Raw genomic sequence first — 22355 nt, forward strand, 5'->3', positions numbered from 1 at the left:
TCAAAACTATGTAGAATTTTTATTAGCAATTAGCACTGTTGTCATCGTCCTCACAGCAGTGTGTATTTTTTAGATAGTCAGGGTTTTATAAGCTGCCTCCATTTCCAGATATAATATAGCTCAAAGTTATTGATAATCCCACAATAGATTTAGTAACATTTTGTCTATTTAATCTTTACGATTTTGTGGTGCTAGTAGTGACTGGAATCGAATAGCTGCCCTACCACTGAGTCGTGTGGTGTCCTCAAGTTAGCATGTTTCCTTTAGCTTGCTAGTTATAGCCATGTTTAGAAGTGGCCCAACCAAAGACTTGCCTTGAATCAGAGAATCTGTGAATTGATTTGAAGATGAAGGTGACGGTAAGGTCAGTAATAACAGTGGAAGCAGAAACCTGCTCAGAAATCATGGCGGGGGTTTCTTGCTGTAATCTCAGTACAAACCTCTAGCAGTTAAACTTTTTTTTTTTCCATGTCATTTTTGTAAAAATGTAAATAAGAGGATGTGTTAACACATCATATAACGCTGGCCTACCAAAATAGGAGAAAAAAAAAAGAAAGTTGTCAATTGAACTCTGCTAGGGTGTGAATTATTGTGGACTCTGCTGATATTTATCATATCGTTTATCGTGATTTTTTTTCATAAGTGTCACAATAAATTCCAATTATTGTGACAATTAAATATTGTGATAGCACTTTAAAGTCTGTATCTCCCACCCCCTACTGAGCCGTATGTCCTTTATGGATACGGCTATATGGATGTATTTTGTTATCTCAGAATAATAAAACAATGCTTTGTGATCAAGTTGCGATCAAGGGCCTGAAAAAAAAGAAATTTTTGGATAAACAGCTGCACTTATTTTTCTTCCCACACCGTTGCAATGCATAAAACTGGATTAACACCACATATGAAACGTCCTGTATACAGTCGCCGCTTCTGCTTGGAGCGGGATTTCATTGAGCTATTCTCGCATGTTTCTAGTTTGTGTGTTTGGGATATGGAAGCTCTATGCCTTTGTTGGTTTAGTCCTGACAGTGTGAGTCCATGAAGCTCTCGGAGACCCGGCTGAGTAAATATTTGCACATCAGTAAATATTCCTTCAGTTGCAAATTTAAGCACGCAAACACCAACACGACTTGTCTGTTTTCATTTAAGCACATGAACATGCACATGTGGCCCATTGAGAAGAGGCTCTGGTGTTGAGTTATTCACACAACCTCTTGTATACCAGACTACTCAGCTTCTGTATTAATCAAAGAAAGAAGAAGCACATTGTTCAGAGCTTTTCTTTTTAAGTGCCTGTCTGAATTATATTGCTGTTTATGAGATGTTTTTAAACAAAGATCCAATCTTAAAACGTCCAAATTTGCGAGAACTTACTACTTTCTCAGCCACTTTCACAGCGTCCGTGTAAAAAGTTCTGGCAAAATGAAAAACAATTTTCCGTCCGGCCTGGCCTTGATTGTCACATCCAGCTTGAGGATTTATGCTTTTGTCGTTCCGTCCAAAAGCTCCACTCCTCCGAGCCTTTTCAAATCAACAAATACTTGTGATTATGAGTGATGCCACCAAAAAGCACAGCTGACTTATTTGTTATTTTGGGAGAGCCGGGGACGTATCTTTCTCCGCTTTGGAAAATGTTTTCCTTGTGTTGTGGTGAGGCCGATGTTTGAAAGGCGATTTTGCTCGGGAGGTCTGCGTTTTCTCACCAGTGCAAGTGGTATATTTAGATGTTGATTATGGATAATCAGCTGTAATGACGGAAGTCCGTGGCATGTGTGTTTAGACTCAATGCCATCATCATGGAAGGCAGACCAAACAGAGCTGTCGTATCGACTTCAGATTTAAACGGGCATTTACACCGACAGTCAGACTTTGAGTCGTTTACGTGCAAAAACCCCCCAAAAAAAACAAAAAGAGAAAAAGGTCAAAAGAAAAGCAGCAACATTAGCCACGGGAGCTTTCTCAAACATCCTCAACATTTCTGTCAGGATCAAGGAAAAGCACACTCCCTGTTCCTATCTTCTGTTGAAGGTCAGGTCAGAGGTGAGAGGTCACCAATGGCTGCTTGTATCCTCTCATCAGGAGTGCCGTGGTCATAGCCCCTATCGCGGCCATAAAAGCTGCAACATCGCTGACCAGGCCAAGCCAAAATCCAATATCCCATCATCGACCCGTCCCCCCGTTTCCCTGTTTTTTTTGTTTTTTTTTGTCAACGGGAGATGTCCCTCGGATCAGGGTCACCGCTTGTTTTTAATTCGACTGTAGGAGGCGTTCTTCAGCCCATAATGGCGCCATTAGTCTTGCTATCACCTTTGGCAGCCTGCACAAAATGCCAATGACCCTTCTGCTTCTCTTCAAACCCAGTTCGGGGCTAATCCTGTCACTCTACCATTATTTTGAGGTTTGTTTAAACGTGACCCTGTTTATCTTGCATCTAAATCTTAAGATTTTTTTCTTGACCCCATCTATAGTTGCCATTTTTCTTGTTATTGACTTGTGTTCGGCACGTCAGACGGTGTTTTTCAGTTTGTTGTACTTTTTCAGAAAACATCAGCATGGAGAATGCTGCAACGCATTCTCCATGCGTTGCAGCAGTATTCATACCCCTTGAACTTTTTCACATTTTGCACTGAATTGCTTTCAGAACTCACCCAATTAGCAGATAATCCACCTGTATATAATTTAGTCTGAATCCAGCAGCTCTCTGGAGGCCTCAGCGGTTTGTCAGAGAAGTGAACAAACGACATCATAAAGACCAAGAAACGCAACAAAACATGGTTATTTTGGAGAAAACCTTTCCTAGCTCTGAAAACTTCACTTTGAACTGTTTATTGTATCTTACTGAAATGTGGGACTGTATAGAGGACAACTGCAAACCTGCCAAGACATGGACACATGAATATTCCACTAAATTAAAAGGAAGACACAAGAAGATCAACAATGAAAAGCAGGGTGGAGTGAATTAGATAGAAGTGTGCTCAGTGGAAGAATGGTCCAGTTAAAGCCCAGACCTGAATACATTTTACAATCTGGTAAGACTTGAATTTTAATGTTCAGAGGCACCGTATCCAATCTGAGGGGGGTGAATATTTTTTGATAATTTTTAGTCATTTAATATTAAAGGAAGCTATTGTCCTTCCAAATCACTGTTATCTTCTACTTTGTTTGGTCTGTCACATAAAATATTGTAAAACATTGAAGTTTAGGGTTGAAATGAGAACATGTGAGAATCTTTAATACTTTAGTGAGGCATCAGTCTTTAATACCCTCATATTCTCTTTTATTTAACCCTTGTGCGTGCGAGGACTGAGGCAAACATAGAGGACTATGGCAAATGATACAAGATGTACATGTGTGGGGTCGGTTGGACCCCATTTTCACATACAAGGGTTAATTTAATCTATGATGCAGCCTGAAGCTTTTTTCCCTGGGTGGTTTGTTGTATTTAGTTATTGAATTAACATTTTTTAAGAGTCCAATCAGCAGATCCCACCTGGGGTTCACCGATAAATTGGCCCCAATTTCTTTGATTTTGGGAGATCGGTGATCGGCCTATACTCCATATGAAGCCGATCTTATCCATGTATCTTATCTACCTCAGCAAAGGTCTAGAAACCAACCACTGTCCTCTGTTGCTCTGCTGTGAGAGAGCAACTCAGCAACTTTTGCTATATTTAGCAACTTTTCAGGAAGAAAAAAAAAGAAAAATTCTATGTCGCCCAAAAATCTGAATTGGCAGGTCAGGCTTTTTAAAGATCGGTAATATGCGATCTGCTTTAAAACTACAATCGGTGCACCGATAGAAATCAGTGTTGCTCTTTTAAAGTCTGACTGATGCATCCGACGGCACGGGTTCCAATTCTATGCACTGCCTTGCTTCCTGCTGGGTTTATTTGAAGCCCGGTTCACCGGGTCTGGACTGGTTCAGAACAAGCTCACCCTCGCCCCCCTTCCTCCCCCTCTGGTTTCTGCTCATGGTTAATGTCCGCGCTCCAGCTAAAGCCCCTCGGCTGCTCCTCACACGCTCCCTCCTCCACGGCGTCTGCCAGTCCTCCACGCCGGCTCCCGTCTCTCAGGCCCAGACTTCTATTCCCTCTGTGCCCTCTTTTATTTGGAAAGCGTTGTAAACACGGTCAATGCCAATACGCTGGCGCGGGACAGAAAGCGGTTCTGAGCAGAGGTTAAGTGTGATGCTTCCAGAGTGACGGTGAGCAGAAAGTTTTTGGAGAAATGCTTCCACTGGTGCCGATCACTTTTGATGGTTCTGTACTTGTTGTGCCGAGGAGGAGGGAAAAAAGCTATACTGTTTCTCGAATGCGTCACGTGTACAAATATGTTTGGATGGGCGTAAGGAAAATCTTGTAAATGGATCTTTCCTTGTTTCTCGTGGTGCTGATATGCTCCTCCCTGTGGGATCTCTAGGTTTACTGACAAGCTAGTCTCTACATAAACACTCCGTTTCCTCTATCAGCTCAGGAGATGTTGACAGCTAGCTTTAAATCATTCTCATATACATCCTTTTGTCACTTAAATATTTTTGTAACCATTAAAAAAAATATATACATATATCTGTGAAAGTTTTCTTATTGTCTGAAAAACATTTTCTTTTTTTAAAAAGCAGACATTTAGTGATTGAGGTTCTAATTTATGTGGCTTTGTAGTTTTTGACTCCAAGCTGAAATATTTTTGCACATATTTCCCCGCATCCCCAGAGAGGAAGAGGGGGAGAAGTGCTTTGAGGTTCAGACAGGACCCCTGACCTTGTTGCTTTATTATTCTTTTGACGCTTGCGTTTAAGGTGTTGAAATATTGAACAGAGCATGAGAGAGACGGTGGCCGCCGACTTTTCCCCCGCTCTTTGTCCCCTTCCCGGCCCGGGCCGTGGTCGGATTGTTTAGACTGACACCTTCAACCATAACGTTAGTCAGAGAAATTTGTGAGGCTTACTTGTGATAAATGCGCTTTTAACATGACTTGCAGTGGCTTGCTCACCCATGTCCGTGCATTCGGGTACTGAAGCTCGAAAGTCTTTAAAGTTGTGTTATCGACCTGTGTTGAGATAAAAGTTGAATCCATGGACTTTTTAACAGACACGTTCTCCTTTAGGTATGTGTTGTTGTATTTTGATATCTAACTAAAGTCACCTGGAGTTGTGCTGAGCTCCTACTGTTTCGGACTGCATTATATGCTTTACAACTGTTCTTAGGAGCGTAGGCCTGAGAAGTAGTTCCTTTAATTTTCCTCCAATTCCACCACTGCTTGCCAAATGATGCTGCTGCTAGTCTAGAGAAGATCTGTGAGGCAGAAGCACGGCTGGAGACCGTGGTAATGGGTGGAGCTTTGTGGTAATGGGTGGAGCTTTGTGGTAATGGGTGGAGCTTTGTAAGAGCAAGCATGTAGGCACCTCTGAATGTTTGCCATGGGATATTAGATTTTTCAAACATGCATGAAAGAATCAAAGCAACACTCCAAGTATGTTTTTGATGAGGGAATAACTATATCATGGTATAAAACTCAGAGTGGATTTTTGCATAATACTGCCCCTCTAACAAAACAATTTTATATTTTGTGGTTTAGATGTTTTGGGCATGAAATTGAAGCAGCACAGTGCCTCCACAAGTTGTTTCTTTTCTGTTGTAAAAGGTTCTAGAAATCATAGATGTGTGATGTGGCTTAAAAATATATATTTTTCATTTTATTGAACATTTATTTTTCTATTTTAATCAAACTTTTTCCACTATGCTTTTTCCCTTAAAAGAAACACAAATAACTGAAAATAATTTATAAACTGTCATTTATTTCATTTATGTCATTCCTTCTGTGAGTCGACCTGAATTCAGTTAACTAAGTAAAAGCTGTAAAACCCAAAGAGTACATTGGTGAAATAACTAAAGAGTACAAAAGCATTTGGTAAAAAAGCTACTGAACTGATCCATTTAATATTTAAAAATTACATCATCACCATAGTCTAAAGTTATTTGGAAATTTTAAAATTTTGAATACCGCAATAAAAATAATTCATATAAATAACATTACAAAATTACAAAATCAGTTCAAAAGAAACATTTTCCAACTACATTAATTTCAGTGTAAATCTTATGGAACTTTAACTAAAACTGCAAGTGTGTGTGTGTGTGTGTGTGTGTGCGCGTGTGCGTGTGTGTGTGTGTGTGTGTGTGTGCGTGTGTGCGTGTGTGTGTGTGTGCGTGCATCTGTGTCTGAACTCCTGGTTAAAACAAGCTTGCTTTTCATTCAGCGAAGCTCTTCATATTGGATAGAGAATACAAAAATGTTTTCTCAATTAAGACTTACTTTTACTCATGTAAAGGTAAAATGTATAGCTTGGTAAAAATACTTCTAAAAGTATATTTTATTCCAAAAAATGATTCAAGTAAATGTAACTCTAATGGGACAACAGTGATGGATCATTTTGAACAAAACGCTGATGTTGCCGGTCGTTTTGTACGCATGTTTTCAACCTAATGACACAGACCTATCCCATATTGAGTCAAGAAAAGCAAGCAACTGTGTTTTTAATTTTTGGGGGATTTCTTGCTGGTATTTATGACCTGTTTTGTTGGCTTGCAGGAATGGCAGAACTCCATCCAGAAGAACGCTGGACTGGCCTTCATCGAGTTGGTCAACGAAGGCAGGTAGGTCACCTCACCTCCACCTGAGGGGGTTTTCCTCCCCGTTGTCTCGTCCCACTGACTGGTGGAGATCCAGCCCCATCGGGCCTCCAGAGACCCCTGCCCCGATGGTGTGGCTGTTCAGGGCTCTGCACAACAATCAATGATCTGAGAGAGCAGGGAGGCTTTAGGTGTTTTTAGGAGGAGCGGTGAGTTCAAGGCTCCATTCAATACCTGCTCATCCCACTGGGATCAGAGGGGGGGGTGGGCGGCAGAGAGGTTAGGCAGAAGGTGACAGCAGCTCTGATTGCTGGTTCCTCAGTGACACCAGGGGAAATCACTCCTGATTTCTTGACTGTCCATCTGTCACTTTACGCCTTTCTTTCTCAGCCTTTATCTCTTTGTAATAATTTCTTCTGTCTAAACGTCTTCTGTTATTTGCCTCTAGCATAATGATTTTTGTTCCATCCTTTTCAAATAAATAAATAAACCTTCCTTCCCTCTCTGTTGCTCCTCGCTCTGCGGACGGTTTCTCACTCCCTTTCTGCCACATTTCCAGTTGGCAGGTCTTAATCCTGATTTAATCCAGCTGGATTACCAGGACAGTGCTTTGACATGGCCAATGAGGGGCTGTGATTTACTCTAACGGGTTTGCTGTTATCCACTCTGAGGTGGTGATTACTGGTCTATGTTGCTTACCTTACAGGTAAAGCTAAACCCTGTCGGTCTGTAAGTTAAATTTCTTATATTTATCCTTTACAACTTTCTGGTTTCATAGTTGTGATCTTCTAAGTTCTCGGTCATATAAAGTCTTTTAGTGTAAATCTGAACTGCAAAGTGTCTGGTTATCCAGCCTAAATTATTTTAAGTATATTGTCTTTTTTGCTGATGATGATCTTTGTCATTTTAAGTTTAAAAAAATCATTTAAACAGTTTATTAATATAACTGCATGAGGCCAGTGAAAAGAAAAACCTTTAATTCTGCTCAGTTATGGAAATAAATTTGATCGCTTGCTTATTTATTTATTACACAATTATCTTAGAAATTGTTTTGAAATTACACGCAAAGGCACCAAAGAAAAAAAAAGTTGTGTTTCCTAACAGGCGTATGACCTGGAGGCTGTTACAAACTAACATTTCTTAAATTTAGGAAAATTCACACGTTTTTATTAGGTGGCACCAAATTCTGCTCAGGTCATAATGTTTCCCTCTTCTACAAGCAAAATTATAACCAAAACTAAGCTTGATTTTAATGTTGAAACAAAGTATGGAAACTGAGAAAGGGAGAAATGGGTCTGCTTGGTCAATATGGTGAGAGGTTTTTGTCAATGATGTCAGTTTTTCTGATCATTTGGAGCCACATTTGAAATGAAATTACAGATTTGATGAACTATACAGACCGTCAGTTTAATCAGCACACCTGCCACAATTCAACACACACCCGTCGTCACTGAGAGCTGGAGAGTATTTCTTTACGTGACTCACTGAGCCTTCATTATCGGTAAAAACTTAATCTGCAGAGATGATGTTGTTCAACTGCTATCTTATTTTTAGTCTCTTTAGTGTTTAATTTATATTCTTAAAGCTACAGTATGTAACTTTAAAAAAATGTTCTCTGAATATTTGTTAAAACTTTCACAATGTCACGACACTATAGAACAAGACAAAATGTGAAAAATTTAAGCGCCTCCTTCCTGAGTTACTATTACTGTATGCAGACATTCACTGCTCCTGGTCAATAACAACCAATCAGAGCCAAGAGGAGGGTCTTGGCTTTGTCAATCACTCTGATGTACACACCTTTAATACAGTAACTTTAAAACTTTTTTCTTTTTCTTCATTTTTGGTCAAATCTTTTCTGCATAAATGCAGCTGCAGAACACCACTAGCAAACTCCATCCATGCTCCAGTCAAAGTTTGGCAATAAGGTACAGAAACTAAAGCTGGAAACAAAACAGAAACTAAATGATCAGACACACATGCACTGCCAGTGAAGACGGGAGTCAGAGAAGATGAGCACTTATCCAGAATCTATTTTGTAGTAAATCTTTTTCATTTCAGACTGTTTTATTGGTGTATCTTTAAAAAAGAGTCCATCTTCAGACAGCACCCACATGTTGCGAGCATTAGCTCCAAGCTCCATAAAGGAGGTCAGTGGCTGTGGTTATTGATGGCGAGGCCCGAGTACTGCCACACAGGTTATGGAGGTGAAGGGGGCCCCGGGGCCCCTGCTGCACGGTGCTGAAACAGCAGGCTTAGGTTACAGTCGTCCTCTAGCTGCTGGACTCCCTCCCCCTCGGTCCATCCAGTCTGCCCTCTAGCTCTCCTCCCTGTCCTCTGCTCTGTTATTGTTCCACTTTGCTCAGATCTGACCTGTGCAGAGTTTCCCCTGACCCGCATGCTGGCGCGTTCACACATCACATGCGGGTTTCATCAGCGCCACTAAGGGGAGCCCGGTAGAGAACACATGTAGCAACACGGTCGGAGATCCTCCCTCTTGTCAGAGATGCATATCATTAATGAATCAATTAGCAGCGCGGCCTGGCGCGGCACGCCGCCTTCCAAATGAGATTTTCTGCTCATTTTGCACGCTTCTTTCTGAGCATTTCATGGATGTTGCCTCCCTGCTTGTTCGGCTCAGATCAGGAAATAAACCTGTTGTAAATACTCTGATGCCCAAGATAGTACATGTTTTTCCCCCAGAAACTCCTTCTTAGACACTTGGAATGTGTGGGCATGTTGCAATAACACACTTTGCTGGATGATGAATTGTCCCAAAAGTTATTGCAATAAACGATAATATTGTTGTTTTGAGACTCTGGTACAATAAGCAATAAATCAGTTGCATGATGAACTAAAAGATGCTTAATAACTTTGATTAATATTTTTTCATTTGAAATTTTGTTTAAAGACTTTATAATCCATTTGATTTATGGTATTGGCTGTGTGTGGGTTTTTATTTCCATTTTTATTGTTTTTGATCTTTTTGTTTATTTTTGGGGATATTTAAACTATCCTCCACTTCCAGAGGTAGATGTTTTACAAAATTAAAGTTTATTTATGTTTTAGAGTGTAAATTTATGTTATGCCATCGTCACTATATCACTTGAAAATGATCTCAAAACAACAGTATTACTGTTTATCGCAATAATTTCTGGAACAATTAATCGTCCAGTAAAATGTGTTATTGTGGCAGATCTTTTTGAGACCATTTTCTACATAACAGTAATGGTAGAATTATACAAGTATACACCCTCTGAAACAATGATAAACATAACATTCTAGCAAACATTTAACACTGCAACTAGAAGACATTTAAATGTCCAAAATAAGTAAACAAAACGTCAAAAAGGAGACTGAAGTGTCTGTAAGCAAAATTGTCCTTCAACAAAAACAGCTAGTTGAGACCAAGACTTTTGTCATAAATCTGAAAAAGATCATTTCCACTTGCAAAATCTTGGAAGTGGAAATAATCCAGCTTGTTTTAAATGAAAATCCGATTAGTTGATTTATTGCTTACTGCGACGGGCTTGGTGACATGAACTTTCACAACTTTACTCATGAGCGTTTCCACTCTCCCCCAGGCTTCTCAGCCACACGATGAAGGACCATCTGGTTCGCGTCGCCAACGAGGCTGAGTTCATCCTGAGCAGACAGCGGGCCGAAGACATCCATAAACATGCAGAATTTGAGGTGAGTTCACGCCGTTCTCATTCACACCTGTGGGAAGATTTATTACATCTGGAGAACGGCGGGGAATTGGACAAAACAATATGCAGAAAATTTCCAATTTTTACTGGTTTTTATATCTTATGTTACAAGCACACACCCTGATATATTTAGCTTGAATATTATGGGATAGACCAAGACGAGATGGAGCACAAATGTGAAGTGGGAGCAAAATACGGCCTTGTTTTTAGCATTTGTCAAAAGAAGCCCTATGAATAAACTTGTCTAAGCAAAAGTAAGTTTGTGCATAAAGTTCTGCAACTTAAATTACTAGTTTTATGTCAACTTAGCTGGCTGGCTTTAAAAAATATCAAATTATTCAGAATACAGATTTATGAGCGTAACCCTGCTTAAATTTGACCATACATTTATTTATTTATTCATTTTTACATATTTAAAACTGTCACCATGTCCTGACAGTGTGAGGCGGATAATCTGTGAAGAGATTTAGCTCTTCCTTTTTCTCCCCGCACTACTATTACCATCTGAAGAAATGCACCGCTCCTGACAAAAACAACCAATCAGAGTCAGGAGGAGGGTCTTCATGCTGTCAATCACTCTCATGTACATGCTGCTCAATGTTCTATAGCAGAGAAACAACTCACTGTTAAATGAAAATCGTTCATCTGCCATTATTGGTTAGTGATGCTAACTAGCCTTAGCACTCATGGCTCTGCTATAGGCTAAGCCGGGAGCAATGGGTGATGAGCGGTGCACACACGACCATGATTGACAGCTCTAAGACCCTCCTCCTGGCTCTGATTGGTTGTCTCTGACTGAGCGGTGTATTTCTCAGTTTGCATAGATTATATGTCTTATAACTATCACTGTCATGACAAAGTGATAGTTTGAACAAATATGTAAAAAACCTTAAAAAACCTTTAGTCCCAGAACAGCTTGGTGTATCCTGGAACGTCCGACAGCGTCGGGTATCAGAGTAAATGTTCAAAATGTTTGTCAGTCATGATCGGGCCCAACTATGGACTTGCATGCGTTTATGGCAGGCTGATCTAGCCATGGAAGCAGTCTAGCCAATTCTCTGACTGGCTGGAAGGACAAACACTGCAGGACCAACTCTATCCTGACCCCCGGTCTGTTCTCTGGATCTCCCCAGCATCATTTTCTGTCCTGCTGGGATCCTGTCTATTATACTCCCACTGGGGGTGTATTTTGGTAGTGGCAGGGATACGGTCCTCTACCCCCTTCCCTGACACCTCCTTTCACCAAGAACTAAGAGCTGCAGACAGAGTGGAGGGGTTCTGGTCTGGGTAAACCCACCACATCCACCCCCAGGCCTCTGCCCCCACTTTTACTGTAAGATATGTTTTTCAAAGGTTCAAGGGAAGGGCACTTTTAGATGAATCAGAGTTACTCATAACTCTTGAAAGGTAGAAATATTATGGGATGTCCTCTGGTTCTGGAAGGCCTTCATTTTCTGTTGAGGTCAGCTTTCACTTTGCTCCAGGTGGAACATTGTCTTCATTTCTCCGAGCGTTAACACAGGCTCTACTTTTCCCATTAATGGAAGTTGTGTACTTGTTTAGTGGAGGACTGTAAGATGTAATTTCCTGCCCAACAGAAAACCTTTCAGACTGAACTCAGCAGCTGTAGAGGCTGGCGGTCTGATTTGGCCTTATTGTTCCTTTCACATCCTAGTTTAACTCTCAGGGATCAGATTAGTTATTCACCTGAGCCAACACAATATTCTCAGTAGTAGATTATTGTGTTGGGTTAAACTAAGCACAACCTCAGTCCTTCCATTGGACCATAGAGGAAGCATAGCAGGCAGGCTCAGCTAATCACATGAAGTTGATTTGTTGGTCTGTAAAAGTATGGGTTACTATGGAGAAGAAAGTTGTTTACACAACGTCAAGAGAAGCAGCTGTTGCTGCTCATCGGTTTGGGAAGAGTCATCTAGCATCAATCAGTCAATGTTCCTAGAGCTCTGTCTGACTCTGTAGGCCTCGGATTTAAATTTCTCACAGGAGCGTTAGAAAAAGGAACAAATCTCAGGTTTTTAGAAAGGTTTAGACATGCATGGAGTGTGTGGTCTGGTTTCTAATGTTTCTCTGTGAAGCTTTCACCAACTCTGTACTGTCTTTAATAGCAGAAGTAAGAACGTCAAAATGATGAATCATTTATCTCAGCGGCAGAGGCGACATCATACTGGGTGTTTGAGAGGCAGCCGGACGTAGTAATGGTATTAGCAGTTAATTGTACATCAAGACAATTATTGCCCCCCCCTTAAGCTGTCACTAGAGTCTGATAGAAGTGGAGGTCTGGTTTTGGTCTCAGAAGGTCTGATCTTGATCTCAAAAGGTTTGGTCTCGGAAACTCTGGTCTTCGTTTTGGTCTCGAAAGGCTTGGTTTTGGAAGGTTTAGTCTTGGTCTCAGAAGGACTGGTCTTGGTCTTGGAAAGTCCGGTCTTTCTAGACTTCCCAAGTCTTCCGATATCAATACTTTCCAATACTTTGGTATTGGAAGGTTTGGCCTTGGTTTCAGAAGGCCCGTTCTTGGTCTTGATCTTGGAAGGCTTGGTTGTGGTCTTAGAAGGTCTGGTGTTGTGTCCACTTCTGCTGTTCAGGCATATTTGAACGTAGACCTGAAAACAATGCAGTCCCAAAACTTCTGTTGTGTTTGTTGCTCTAAAGCTGAAAGAAGGTTCATATATTTTCTCCCATTTTTTTACGTTGGGTTGTAAGTTTTAGCTCAGTGTTTCATCCCTAATCAGATACCCAGCAGAGCTTGTCCCAAACTATGTTTCACAATTGAATTCCCCACTTAAATGCAGTTGCTCCTCTGTGACCTCTGAGGAGAAGTGAGCCGCTGATAAGTCTTGCTGGGTTATTGCCGTATTGATTTTTGCCTCCATACAGGCTGTGTTTGAGCCTGCCGAAGCCAACGCTTTCATTTTGCTCTGCCACAATAAAAATAACAGACCAATGAAACCCCCCACCCCCAATCCCACTGAGGGTGGGGGTGGAAGGGTTTCAAAATAAATTTCAGCTATGTCGCACTTTTAAAAGCATTGTCTCTGTAAACGCGTTGCAGAAACACAGACTCTGTTATTACGTTTCCTGCCTTTCAACTCGGCCTCGCCGGCGGACATTCCCCCTGCCGCACAGGAAGTGATGCGGCCTCGGACGTCGGCGTGCCGGAGAGCCAGATGTTATACAACAAGCAACACATTTCACCAAGAAAATAATTCAAAACATTAAAACAAATTTATGTTTGTTGTCAGATTCCATATCCTTGAAGGCGATGATAGAGGGGCCTTTTGATTTAGACTGTTTTGCCTCTGAGACCTAACATATGCTTTTCTCCTCTCTTCCTCGCCGACTCTTGCCCGTCTCCTCCTCACACTCTCCTCGCTCTCTGCGGACCAGAATTGAGTTATCTTTGGCCCTTAGAGTAAGTTATTACAGTGGGCTCAGGGTGAAACAGAGATGAAGATAACTAGGGCCAAATCCAATTACCTTTTAGGGTTCTCTATCTAATAGGATCCTTAATGTGAAGGAGATCTGCAGATCGGACGCTCTGCCGCGGCTCGGCAAATGATAGACGGGCATCTTGCACAGAGGGAGAGAAAAGACGGAGCCCGAGAGATAGAAAGGAATGGAGAGAAATCGAACTCCCTTTTTTTATGGGGGTTGTTCATTAGGGATGAAATGTGGCGGGCTCAGGGGCACGAGGGCAGATAAGACGGTTCAGATAGGGGAAGAGTGAGCAAGACCCAAGTCATTTCTATTCTTCCTCGCCGTGCTGTTCCTTTCTGCTGAGCCTCATCCTTTTCTCATGTAGCCCGTTGATTCATCTCCTGCTGCTATACGGAGTAATCGAATTGACTGTTGGAGAGACCCTGAAAGCCAGATGATAGCAGCTAATTACTGCTCTCCGCCTCAATGTTTCCTCCGCTGGCCTCGTAAAACGAGCCGGGGCCGCCTCCCCGTGTTAATGACATTAACATTGAGCTGAAGCTTGTTATGTTGTGTTAGCGTGGTCTAGCTTCAACCATCAGACAAAAGACAGCCTGGACGTTGTGCTGTGGTATAGAGTTCTCCAAGGAGAAAGTGCTTAGCATTTAGTTAACGGCTCTTCCATTGCATGCAGGACTGGAGAGGCTGTGAGGAGAAAGGTGCCGCTTTAAGAGTTTGGAAGACTTCCTTATCGTCACACTAAAGTTAAACTTCTTTCACAGATTAACTTTTATTTTCAGCACATCACAGGAGCAGTAATATGTGTTTTTCAGCCACATAGTGCCAATTTACAACTTCAGATGTTATAAAATTGCTGTATATATCAAATATGACTTAAAAGAAATTTGATTTCACAGTTTGACGCCTTGAAATTGGGCCTCTGTCTCTTTAAAAACTCCACCTTCAGGAAGTCATCACAACATGGCTCCTCTATTCACCCTTTAACAATGTTTTTACCAGCGTTGCTCTGAGAAGTAGCTCCTATAATGAGCTCAACAGATGCTCAGTTCCACCAGGTGTTTGCTAATTGAGCTGGCTAGTCTGAAGGAGCTGAGTGAGTGAGGGAGTTGTGGGTGAGGAGTTCTCTGTGAGGCAGAAGGAGCTGCACCTCAAAGGTCACAGTTGAATGGTTGCCATGGAGATTAAAGGATTTCTTAAACATGCATGAAAGAACCAAAGCAACAATAGGTATTTTTTTGGTGAGGAAATAATGTTATAACATGATGTAAAGCTCAAAAAGCTAAATTTTACATGATACCTCTCCTTTAGCTAGGCCACTCAAAAGACTTTTAGTTACTTTGAGACATAAGAAGTGTAAAAGCTCAATTCAAACCTAAATAATAATTTTGGACTACACTGTACATTTGTCAGTATTTCTTCAGCTAATTTTGCACAATTCCTTTGCATGGATGATTTATGGATTTCTTTTTATACTAAAATGATGACCAATAAGATAATACGAAGTATAAAAACTGAATTTATCGGCTGAACAGAGGTGTGGCTCCAACACGGCCCCATAGAGAGAGAGCGTCTCGGCTCCCAGAGACTATTTTCACCACATTAAACTGATGGCAGCTCCCAGACTGATAGCTGCCACCTACTGTAGCTGGCTGTCATGTAGTTGTCTCAGCTGTAATGTAGTCTGTCAGCAGGGCCGGGCGCCCCACCGTCCCATTATGGGCAAAATCTGTTGTCAGGAAGAACGAGAGAGGAAGAGAACAGCAACATGCCTTTTCCCAAGATTGTGCTGTGGAGAAAAAAAAAAAAGAAAGTGAGAAACTTTACATATTAGAACAATACGGTTCGAATTTGTCGGATTATTCCAGCAGGTTCAGCTCCACACTGCTGTATTGGAGATAGGGAGGGAAAGTAGGTTACAGAGGGTTGTTGGGGAGCCGCAGTCTCAGGCCTGCTGTCTTGTCAACATAATGAAGTCCCCAGGTACCTCCTGTACTGGTCCCATCATTATGTGTGACCAGCTAAGCCCAAAATATGACTCCTCTCCGCTGCTGCCTCTGCTTCTCTTTTGTCACTGCTCAGACGTTCTCTGAAGGTGAGCCTGCAGTGCTGGATCAAAGTGAAACATTGAGCTTCTTGAGGCTTTGTCTATGTTTTGCATCATGTTCTTTTCCACGTTCTTATCTGTACTTGGTCTGTGTTAAACCTTTTCTACTGTTTAGTTGGAGTAGGAAATCCTACTGGGTATTTTTGGTTTAGTTTCTAGTGCCGATGTCTTGGTACACTTAAAATACGACAAAACTATTCAGCAAGAAATAGGAGCTTGTTTTAAGTCAATACTTCTTTCATTTTGATGAAAAATTATAGGCTATAAGTGAAATAATCTGCCAGTGGAACGAGAAATTTTAGTTTATTATATGGGTAAAATGTCTTGTAGCTTATAACTAGAGATGCATCCATCCAATATTAATATCTGTATCAATCCCAATACCGACAAAAATTCTAGATTGGGTATTGATGACGATGTGTCTGATCGATGAGCAGATCTATTCAGTCTTATTCTGTGCTTTGCTTTTGAGCGACATCAGGATTTTTTTTTTTTACTTCATATCTATAATTCCTAATTACATTTTCTGAACCATTTGAGGTTTATTGCAGCTTTTTTTTTTTTTTTTTTTTTTTTTTAACATTTTTTACCAACTTCAACTTATTGTTTTTGTCAGTTTCAGTTTCTTTACTATTTATTTTCCACTGGCTTTTCTACTCCTAATATCACTGTCTGAACAGATTAAAGTTGGTTTTACATGTTGTTCAAGCTTGTGAAGCTGCTTGTTTATTAAAGTGTGCTGTACTGGTGCAGTTATCAAATAAATTAGTAATTCAGTACATTTATGTCTGCGCTTAAAAAAGAAACTTAAGTCAAGTCAGCTCTGCTTTCTTGTACTTGATCAGTATCAGTTGATAATAAACCTCATGTGTAGCAATCGGAAGTAAAAAGAAAGTGGATTATGCATCCGTAGTTATTTTTCATGAATACTAAGGAATAATCGACTTAACCTATATCTTAAGGTCCTATATCTTGCTGAAAAGTTACTTGTAAGTTACTTTTCTCTTATTTCAAGTGTTCTAAGACATTTGCACTAGAAACTAGACCAAACATACTTGGTCAGGTTTTGTTTCGGACTCTGTTGCAGCCTACATTCACTGCTGCAGCTCTGTAATGTCACTTTAATTCCTCCCTCAGTCCATTTGTCGTCTGCAGAAGATGATTCTCATTGGTTTTTTTGTGATGCCTGACCTTCAAACACAGCTCGAGTTATTTTGCAAAAGGCGGCACTGCAGACAAACTTAGCGACAGGAGGGCGCGGTCCTGCAGAGACAGGGAGGTTTCCTACGCAGCGAAGATGAAGAGGCCTGCAGCCGTGCATGGTGACCGGTCCATTACAGATGGACCAGACGGGAGGAGGAGGGAGTCGCTTTGATAAGTGTAGTGGCTGCGTTAACCTTGATGGCCACTAACATCGGGGGCTGTTGCAAGCAGAAGGGATATGTTTCAACTGGATTAGATTTTTTTTTCTTCTGACACAAGAGAAGGAAAAAAAAAAATCAATACTTGGGGAGCACTGGATGACAGGGGCATCATTTCAGAATTGAAGTAGCTGTCAGACATTGTCATTTGCTGACTTTTGTTCGCCATTGTACTTTTAAGCCCTCATTTTTCTCCCCCTCCTCTCCCTTTCACTCGCATCTTCCCCGAGCCCATTGTCTGAATTCCCCCGGTGACGTTTTATGTTGCAATTTGAAAACTCGAGGGCAAGAGATCAAGTGCAAGAGAAGCTCTCTGAAACCAATTGGACTTGTTCAGAATGTACTTTTGCTTAGCGAGCCCCCCCCCCCAACAACTCAAACCCCCATCCTCCTTTCTCATTTCGTCCTCTTGTCTCCCCAGACCTCCATTGTGCTCCGGGAGGAATTTATTTGTTCTGCATTTGCATTCTCTGATACTAGACAAGGACAAGCGTGATGGGTCGCCTTCTTCTGGACGCGTTCTCTGCCCGTTTGTAAATGAAACCCTCAGGGAGTGCTTGTCGACGGACGGGAGAAATGGGAGAGCCTGGTAGAGCGATAGACGAACCTCTGAAAGCTTCCAGCCCAGATGTGCCACCATTGTCAGGAGGTTGCAAGTCGAGCACTTTAATAACGCCTCTGCTGTTTTCCTTCTTCCTTCCACTTTTAGACGCTCAGACATCCACTCCGTCAGGGTTGTGGCGCAGTAATTCCTCTAGACCTTTTTCTGTCACTCTAATTCATAAACACAGGGCTGATATCTTGTAATGAGCTTCCTTTCTGTGAGTGGGTTAACACCGGTTAACCCACTCACATCACAGAGGAAAAGAGACGCGTTATCACATAACAAGTTCAGTGCTAAACCCCAGATTTCATTTTTTTCCTGTACTGATCCGTAGTTTTCAAAGTGTGGCAGAGCTATCTGCCAGCCCACTCAGAGAAAATCACCAATGCCCCTCTCATCACTAGCTCATTTTACATTACAGATGTGAGGAAAAATTCGTAAATAAGAAACCTAATTAAAATTGCACCTGAATAAGCTCGTTCGCGTGATCTGCCGAGGCATCATCCTCCAACTACATCCTATGCTGTCTTGTTTTTCATGGTTTGCGCCAGTGGCAACATCCAGTTGTTGATCATGTGATCCATATAGTGCAAAAAAGTGTTTCCATTCCAGTTTGGCAATGGAAACACTTTGATAAGGCCAAAAAAAAAAAATCAAAACCTGATATTAGTGCCAAAACTTTGTATCAAGCAGGTTGTTTTGAAATGGGCAGGTTTCTATTAAGCAAATTTATTTTTGAAATGTCAAATTTGCATCTTATAGTCATTGGAGACGCAGCTGCTTGTTTGCAACATCAGACAATGAAGTGTTAGAAAAAACTGGACGGGAAAATATAAGCTATACTAAGCTAGCTGTATACCTAGCCTAAGCTAACTATACAGGCTATATAGTTAGCTAAAGCTAGCTATATAACTTAAGTTCAGGTTGCTAGCCTGAGCTAGCTATACAAAATAGCTAGTACAGTAATGAGAGGGATTCTGAAAGGTGTGTAAAATCCCTGTCCTGATAGCTGTCTAGTTTCTCCCTGCACCAGATAGCTTTTTCTCATCAAGTTATAATCAATTCTATAATTCCCATGGTCTGCTGCTGGCCTTTGCTCTCATGTCTCCCCCCTGACTTTGCTCTTTCTATTGTGACAAATAAAGGTGTATTTTAAATATATGAAAAACAATATTGAGCACAATTTACATACTGTAGCTATAATCCTTGTGATGATTATTGTTCCCTCCTCTCTCCAGTCACCTCATTTCTTCTTCAAAACTCCACAACACATTTATATTTGTTTAATTGTTTTTTAACCTCGAATGGATTGTGGGAGACGCGACTGGGGCGTAAGTGACTCGATTAATGCCAGTCATTATAATTTTGTCTTCACCAAGCTGTCTCCCACAGTAGAGTGGGCTTCCGCGCAGCAGCACGACCCTGTCAGCCAGGCTGTGTAATGGGAGGTGCTGCCCGTGATTACAGTGTCGTAAGTCATAATGGTCCCTCTTGCCAGCAAGTTGTGCCCTTGTGGCTGTCTGCTTAGCAAGCTGACAGAGCGTAGTCCCACCACCCGGCCGCTTCTGCTGCAGCTGACTAACATGGACAACTTAAAACCTTTTTTTGTTTTAGATTTTTAGGTTTGGTTTTGAAATATGTGCCGAGAACTTCTAAATATTTTGAGCTTATTAAAAAGTAAATATAAAATTGAATTGCACGTGTAGACTTGTCACGATAACAAATTTTGCTGGACGATAAATTGTCGCAGAAGTTATCGCAATAAACGATAATATTGTTGGTTTGAGACCATTTCCAATGAATATATTGGTAATGGTAGAATAATGCATGAATACCCTGATATTTTAAGATCATTATACTTTAATTTCTGACGAACATTTCTCACTATAACTACAAGACATTTTAGATATCCAAAATAAATAAATTACTGAATTACTTTTTAAGCAGAAACAACAAATAAATTTAAACTGTAGTCTGTGTAAGCAAAATTGTCCCTCAATAAAAGCAGCTGGTTGAGGCCGATGCATTAGACTAAAGATTTTTGTCATCCAGTATTAAAAAAAAAAAAAGGTAAGAAAAACAAAATTATGCAAAAGGAAATGATCTTGCTTGTTTTAGACTTTCTTTTCTCTCATTGCACAAAGACACGGCAGTGAATCTGACAGCAAAATGTTGTTGCTTGGCAACTGGAGTACACAGAAAAAATGCCAAAAAACTATTTGTGACTAAATACTGTACACATATACAAGTGTTAGTCATGCAGGTAAACTATAAAATAAAATACAAAAAATACCAAAATATTTTGAATAAATAATATATTGCTAAATGTATATTAAGGCCCCAATAAAATCACTATTGAACGTAGAGAGTCTGAGCTTGTTTTCATCCATTATGTGACTAATTGGTTTATTACTTATGGCGATTTTCAAACTATTTCTACTTTGCACAGCATTCCAACAATTAAATGTTCAGTTTAAAAGCCCAATCACACAAAAAATATATATTTTACACTGTCTTATTATTTTAGTGAGCCTTTAGTAGAGGAGAACGTAGCATCAAGTATTTTGTATTTTATTACATCTTTCCTATTAACATGACACAATAAGTCCTTCATTAAACCCACATCAACGGAGTGACCCCTGGCAGCAACACTGACTTGTCCTTTCCACTTACAGAGGAAACCCAGCTTAGCGTTTTAATGGCACTGCTCATACGTTCAGCTCCTCTGGTTGTTGTTTTAGGCCGCTGTCTTCTGGATTTGGTGTTTTTTGTCCCATGGTCGACTCCGGCTTTTGGATATGAGCGAAGCTCATTACGGCGTGGAGGACTTGGCTGTTTGGGCAGGTGATGAAGTGTTTGTTTATGGTTATGAGTTTGAACCCGGCACCGTTGATTAGTGCTGCAGACCTTGCATGTTTCAGGCAGCCACAGATGGAAATGGACTCTGCTTCAGGTCTCCGGGTGAATTTGCATCAGTGTTATGAAACCCGATCAGTTGTAGCTGCGCGTTTTCAGCTGCGTGGTCTGTTGTGATACTGGAATATTTTTTCTGCTGTTCTCAGTCTGGAATTTGATGCACACTCAAGGACCAGTGGCCAAATCTGGCCCACCGTAGCTTTTTGTGTGGCCCTCAAGACTCCAGGTTCCAAATTATATCAGCCAGTCCTCCCAGTTTCCTGTGATTGTTGAAACTCACATATAGATTCCCAGGGTTTTTTTTTGTCTCACTACTCCATAACTGCAGCTTTTCCACAAAAATGGTCAAAAACCATTGGGTTTAATGGACCACTAACTCCCTCCTGTAAGGGGCAGTGTTTTGTACTTTACAACTCCGCTGCCTCAGCCTTATTTAATGTCAAGTTATTGGTTGGTCCGTGATCGATGTGACAATTAACAAAGTAGCATTTAACGTCATACTTAAATGTAAATATTGAAAATATTTCTAAATTAGCTCCAAAGAATTTGTGGCTTTGTTGTTATTGATGCATTCCTGCACCACTAGCCCTTTAAGAACATTCAGGATCTTGTTTTGGCCTAAAACGAAAATGAGTTTGACATCCCCATATTGGAGCAAGAATCAGGTCTCAGATGAAGATATTTAAAGCTTATAGATGGAGCCTGGATACAATCTCATCCATTTTTAATATACATTAGTATATATATATATATATATATATATATATATATAAATGCACATCAAAAAGCACATCATACATTACTCATATAATTCATAATAACTTAATATGCCCCAAACTATTCTACATAATGTGTGTATATGTTTGTACATTCATTTGAACGTTTGCAATCAGGAATAAACACTCAGATGTTGGTTTTGGTCATTATGGGTAAAGCATTTATAAATGTGTTAATTTCTACGTTAAGTATGAATCATCCTTAATTAATAATGTCTTATTAATTAACAACTGAGTAAATTAACAACTGAGTAACGGTAGAAAGGCGAAATTAGGAGTAGTTATTATAACGTGCTACTGAAATATCATTGACAGACTTTTCTTCCATTGTCCATCCGTTCCAAGTGATGGTTTGTGGGAGGTTCTTTGTTCTCTAGAATCATCTGCAGTAAACATACACAAAACATCATTATTAACACTGAGTACAATTTAAAAAGTCTGTAATAAATGACAAATATGTAGGAACCCGGCAGCACCAAACACACACAGCCTCATTTTAAAGTTCCAAGCGCTCGCTCCATCGTCTCCCTCCTGTACGCTGCTCATTTAGCCGTTTCCCAGTTCATCACGCCGGAAGGTCAGGACCCACTTTAATGTCACGTAAAGAGACATAGATTGATAATTAAAGGCACACAGCCTCTAAAGCAGACCTCTGTAATGTGATTTATGCCTATGGATTTCCTGTCAGATCTGAAATGTTGGCTCTAAAATGGAAGAGAAGGGCCTATTATAAAATGAT

The 22355-nt window shown here is 40.6% G+C and overlaps 1 protein-coding gene across 5 annotated transcripts in view; it reads left to right on the forward strand.

Moving 5' to 3' along the window:
- Positions 1 to 22355, forward strand: part of lrba (LPS-responsive vesicle trafficking, beach and anchor containing) — a 232396-nt gene that overhangs the window by 85813 nt on the left and 124228 nt on the right. For all 5 annotated transcript variants that reach the window (XM_081616331.1, XM_081616388.1, XM_081616359.1 and 2 more), the window contains exons 34-35: positions 6589 to 6653; positions 10214 to 10322. In XM_081616331.1, coding sequence (XP_081472457.1) covers positions 6589 to 6653; positions 10214 to 10322 — 174 coding nt within the window. The remainder of the gene's footprint in view (positions 1 to 6588; positions 6654 to 10213; positions 10323 to 22355) is intronic.

This window comes from Poecilia reticulata, chromosome 1 (assembly GCF_904066995.2).
Source record: "Poecilia reticulata chromosome 1, P_reticulata-male-v2, whole genome shotgun sequence".
NCBI classification, from domain to species: Eukaryota; Metazoa; Chordata; class Actinopteri; order Cyprinodontiformes; family Poeciliidae; genus Poecilia; species Poecilia reticulata.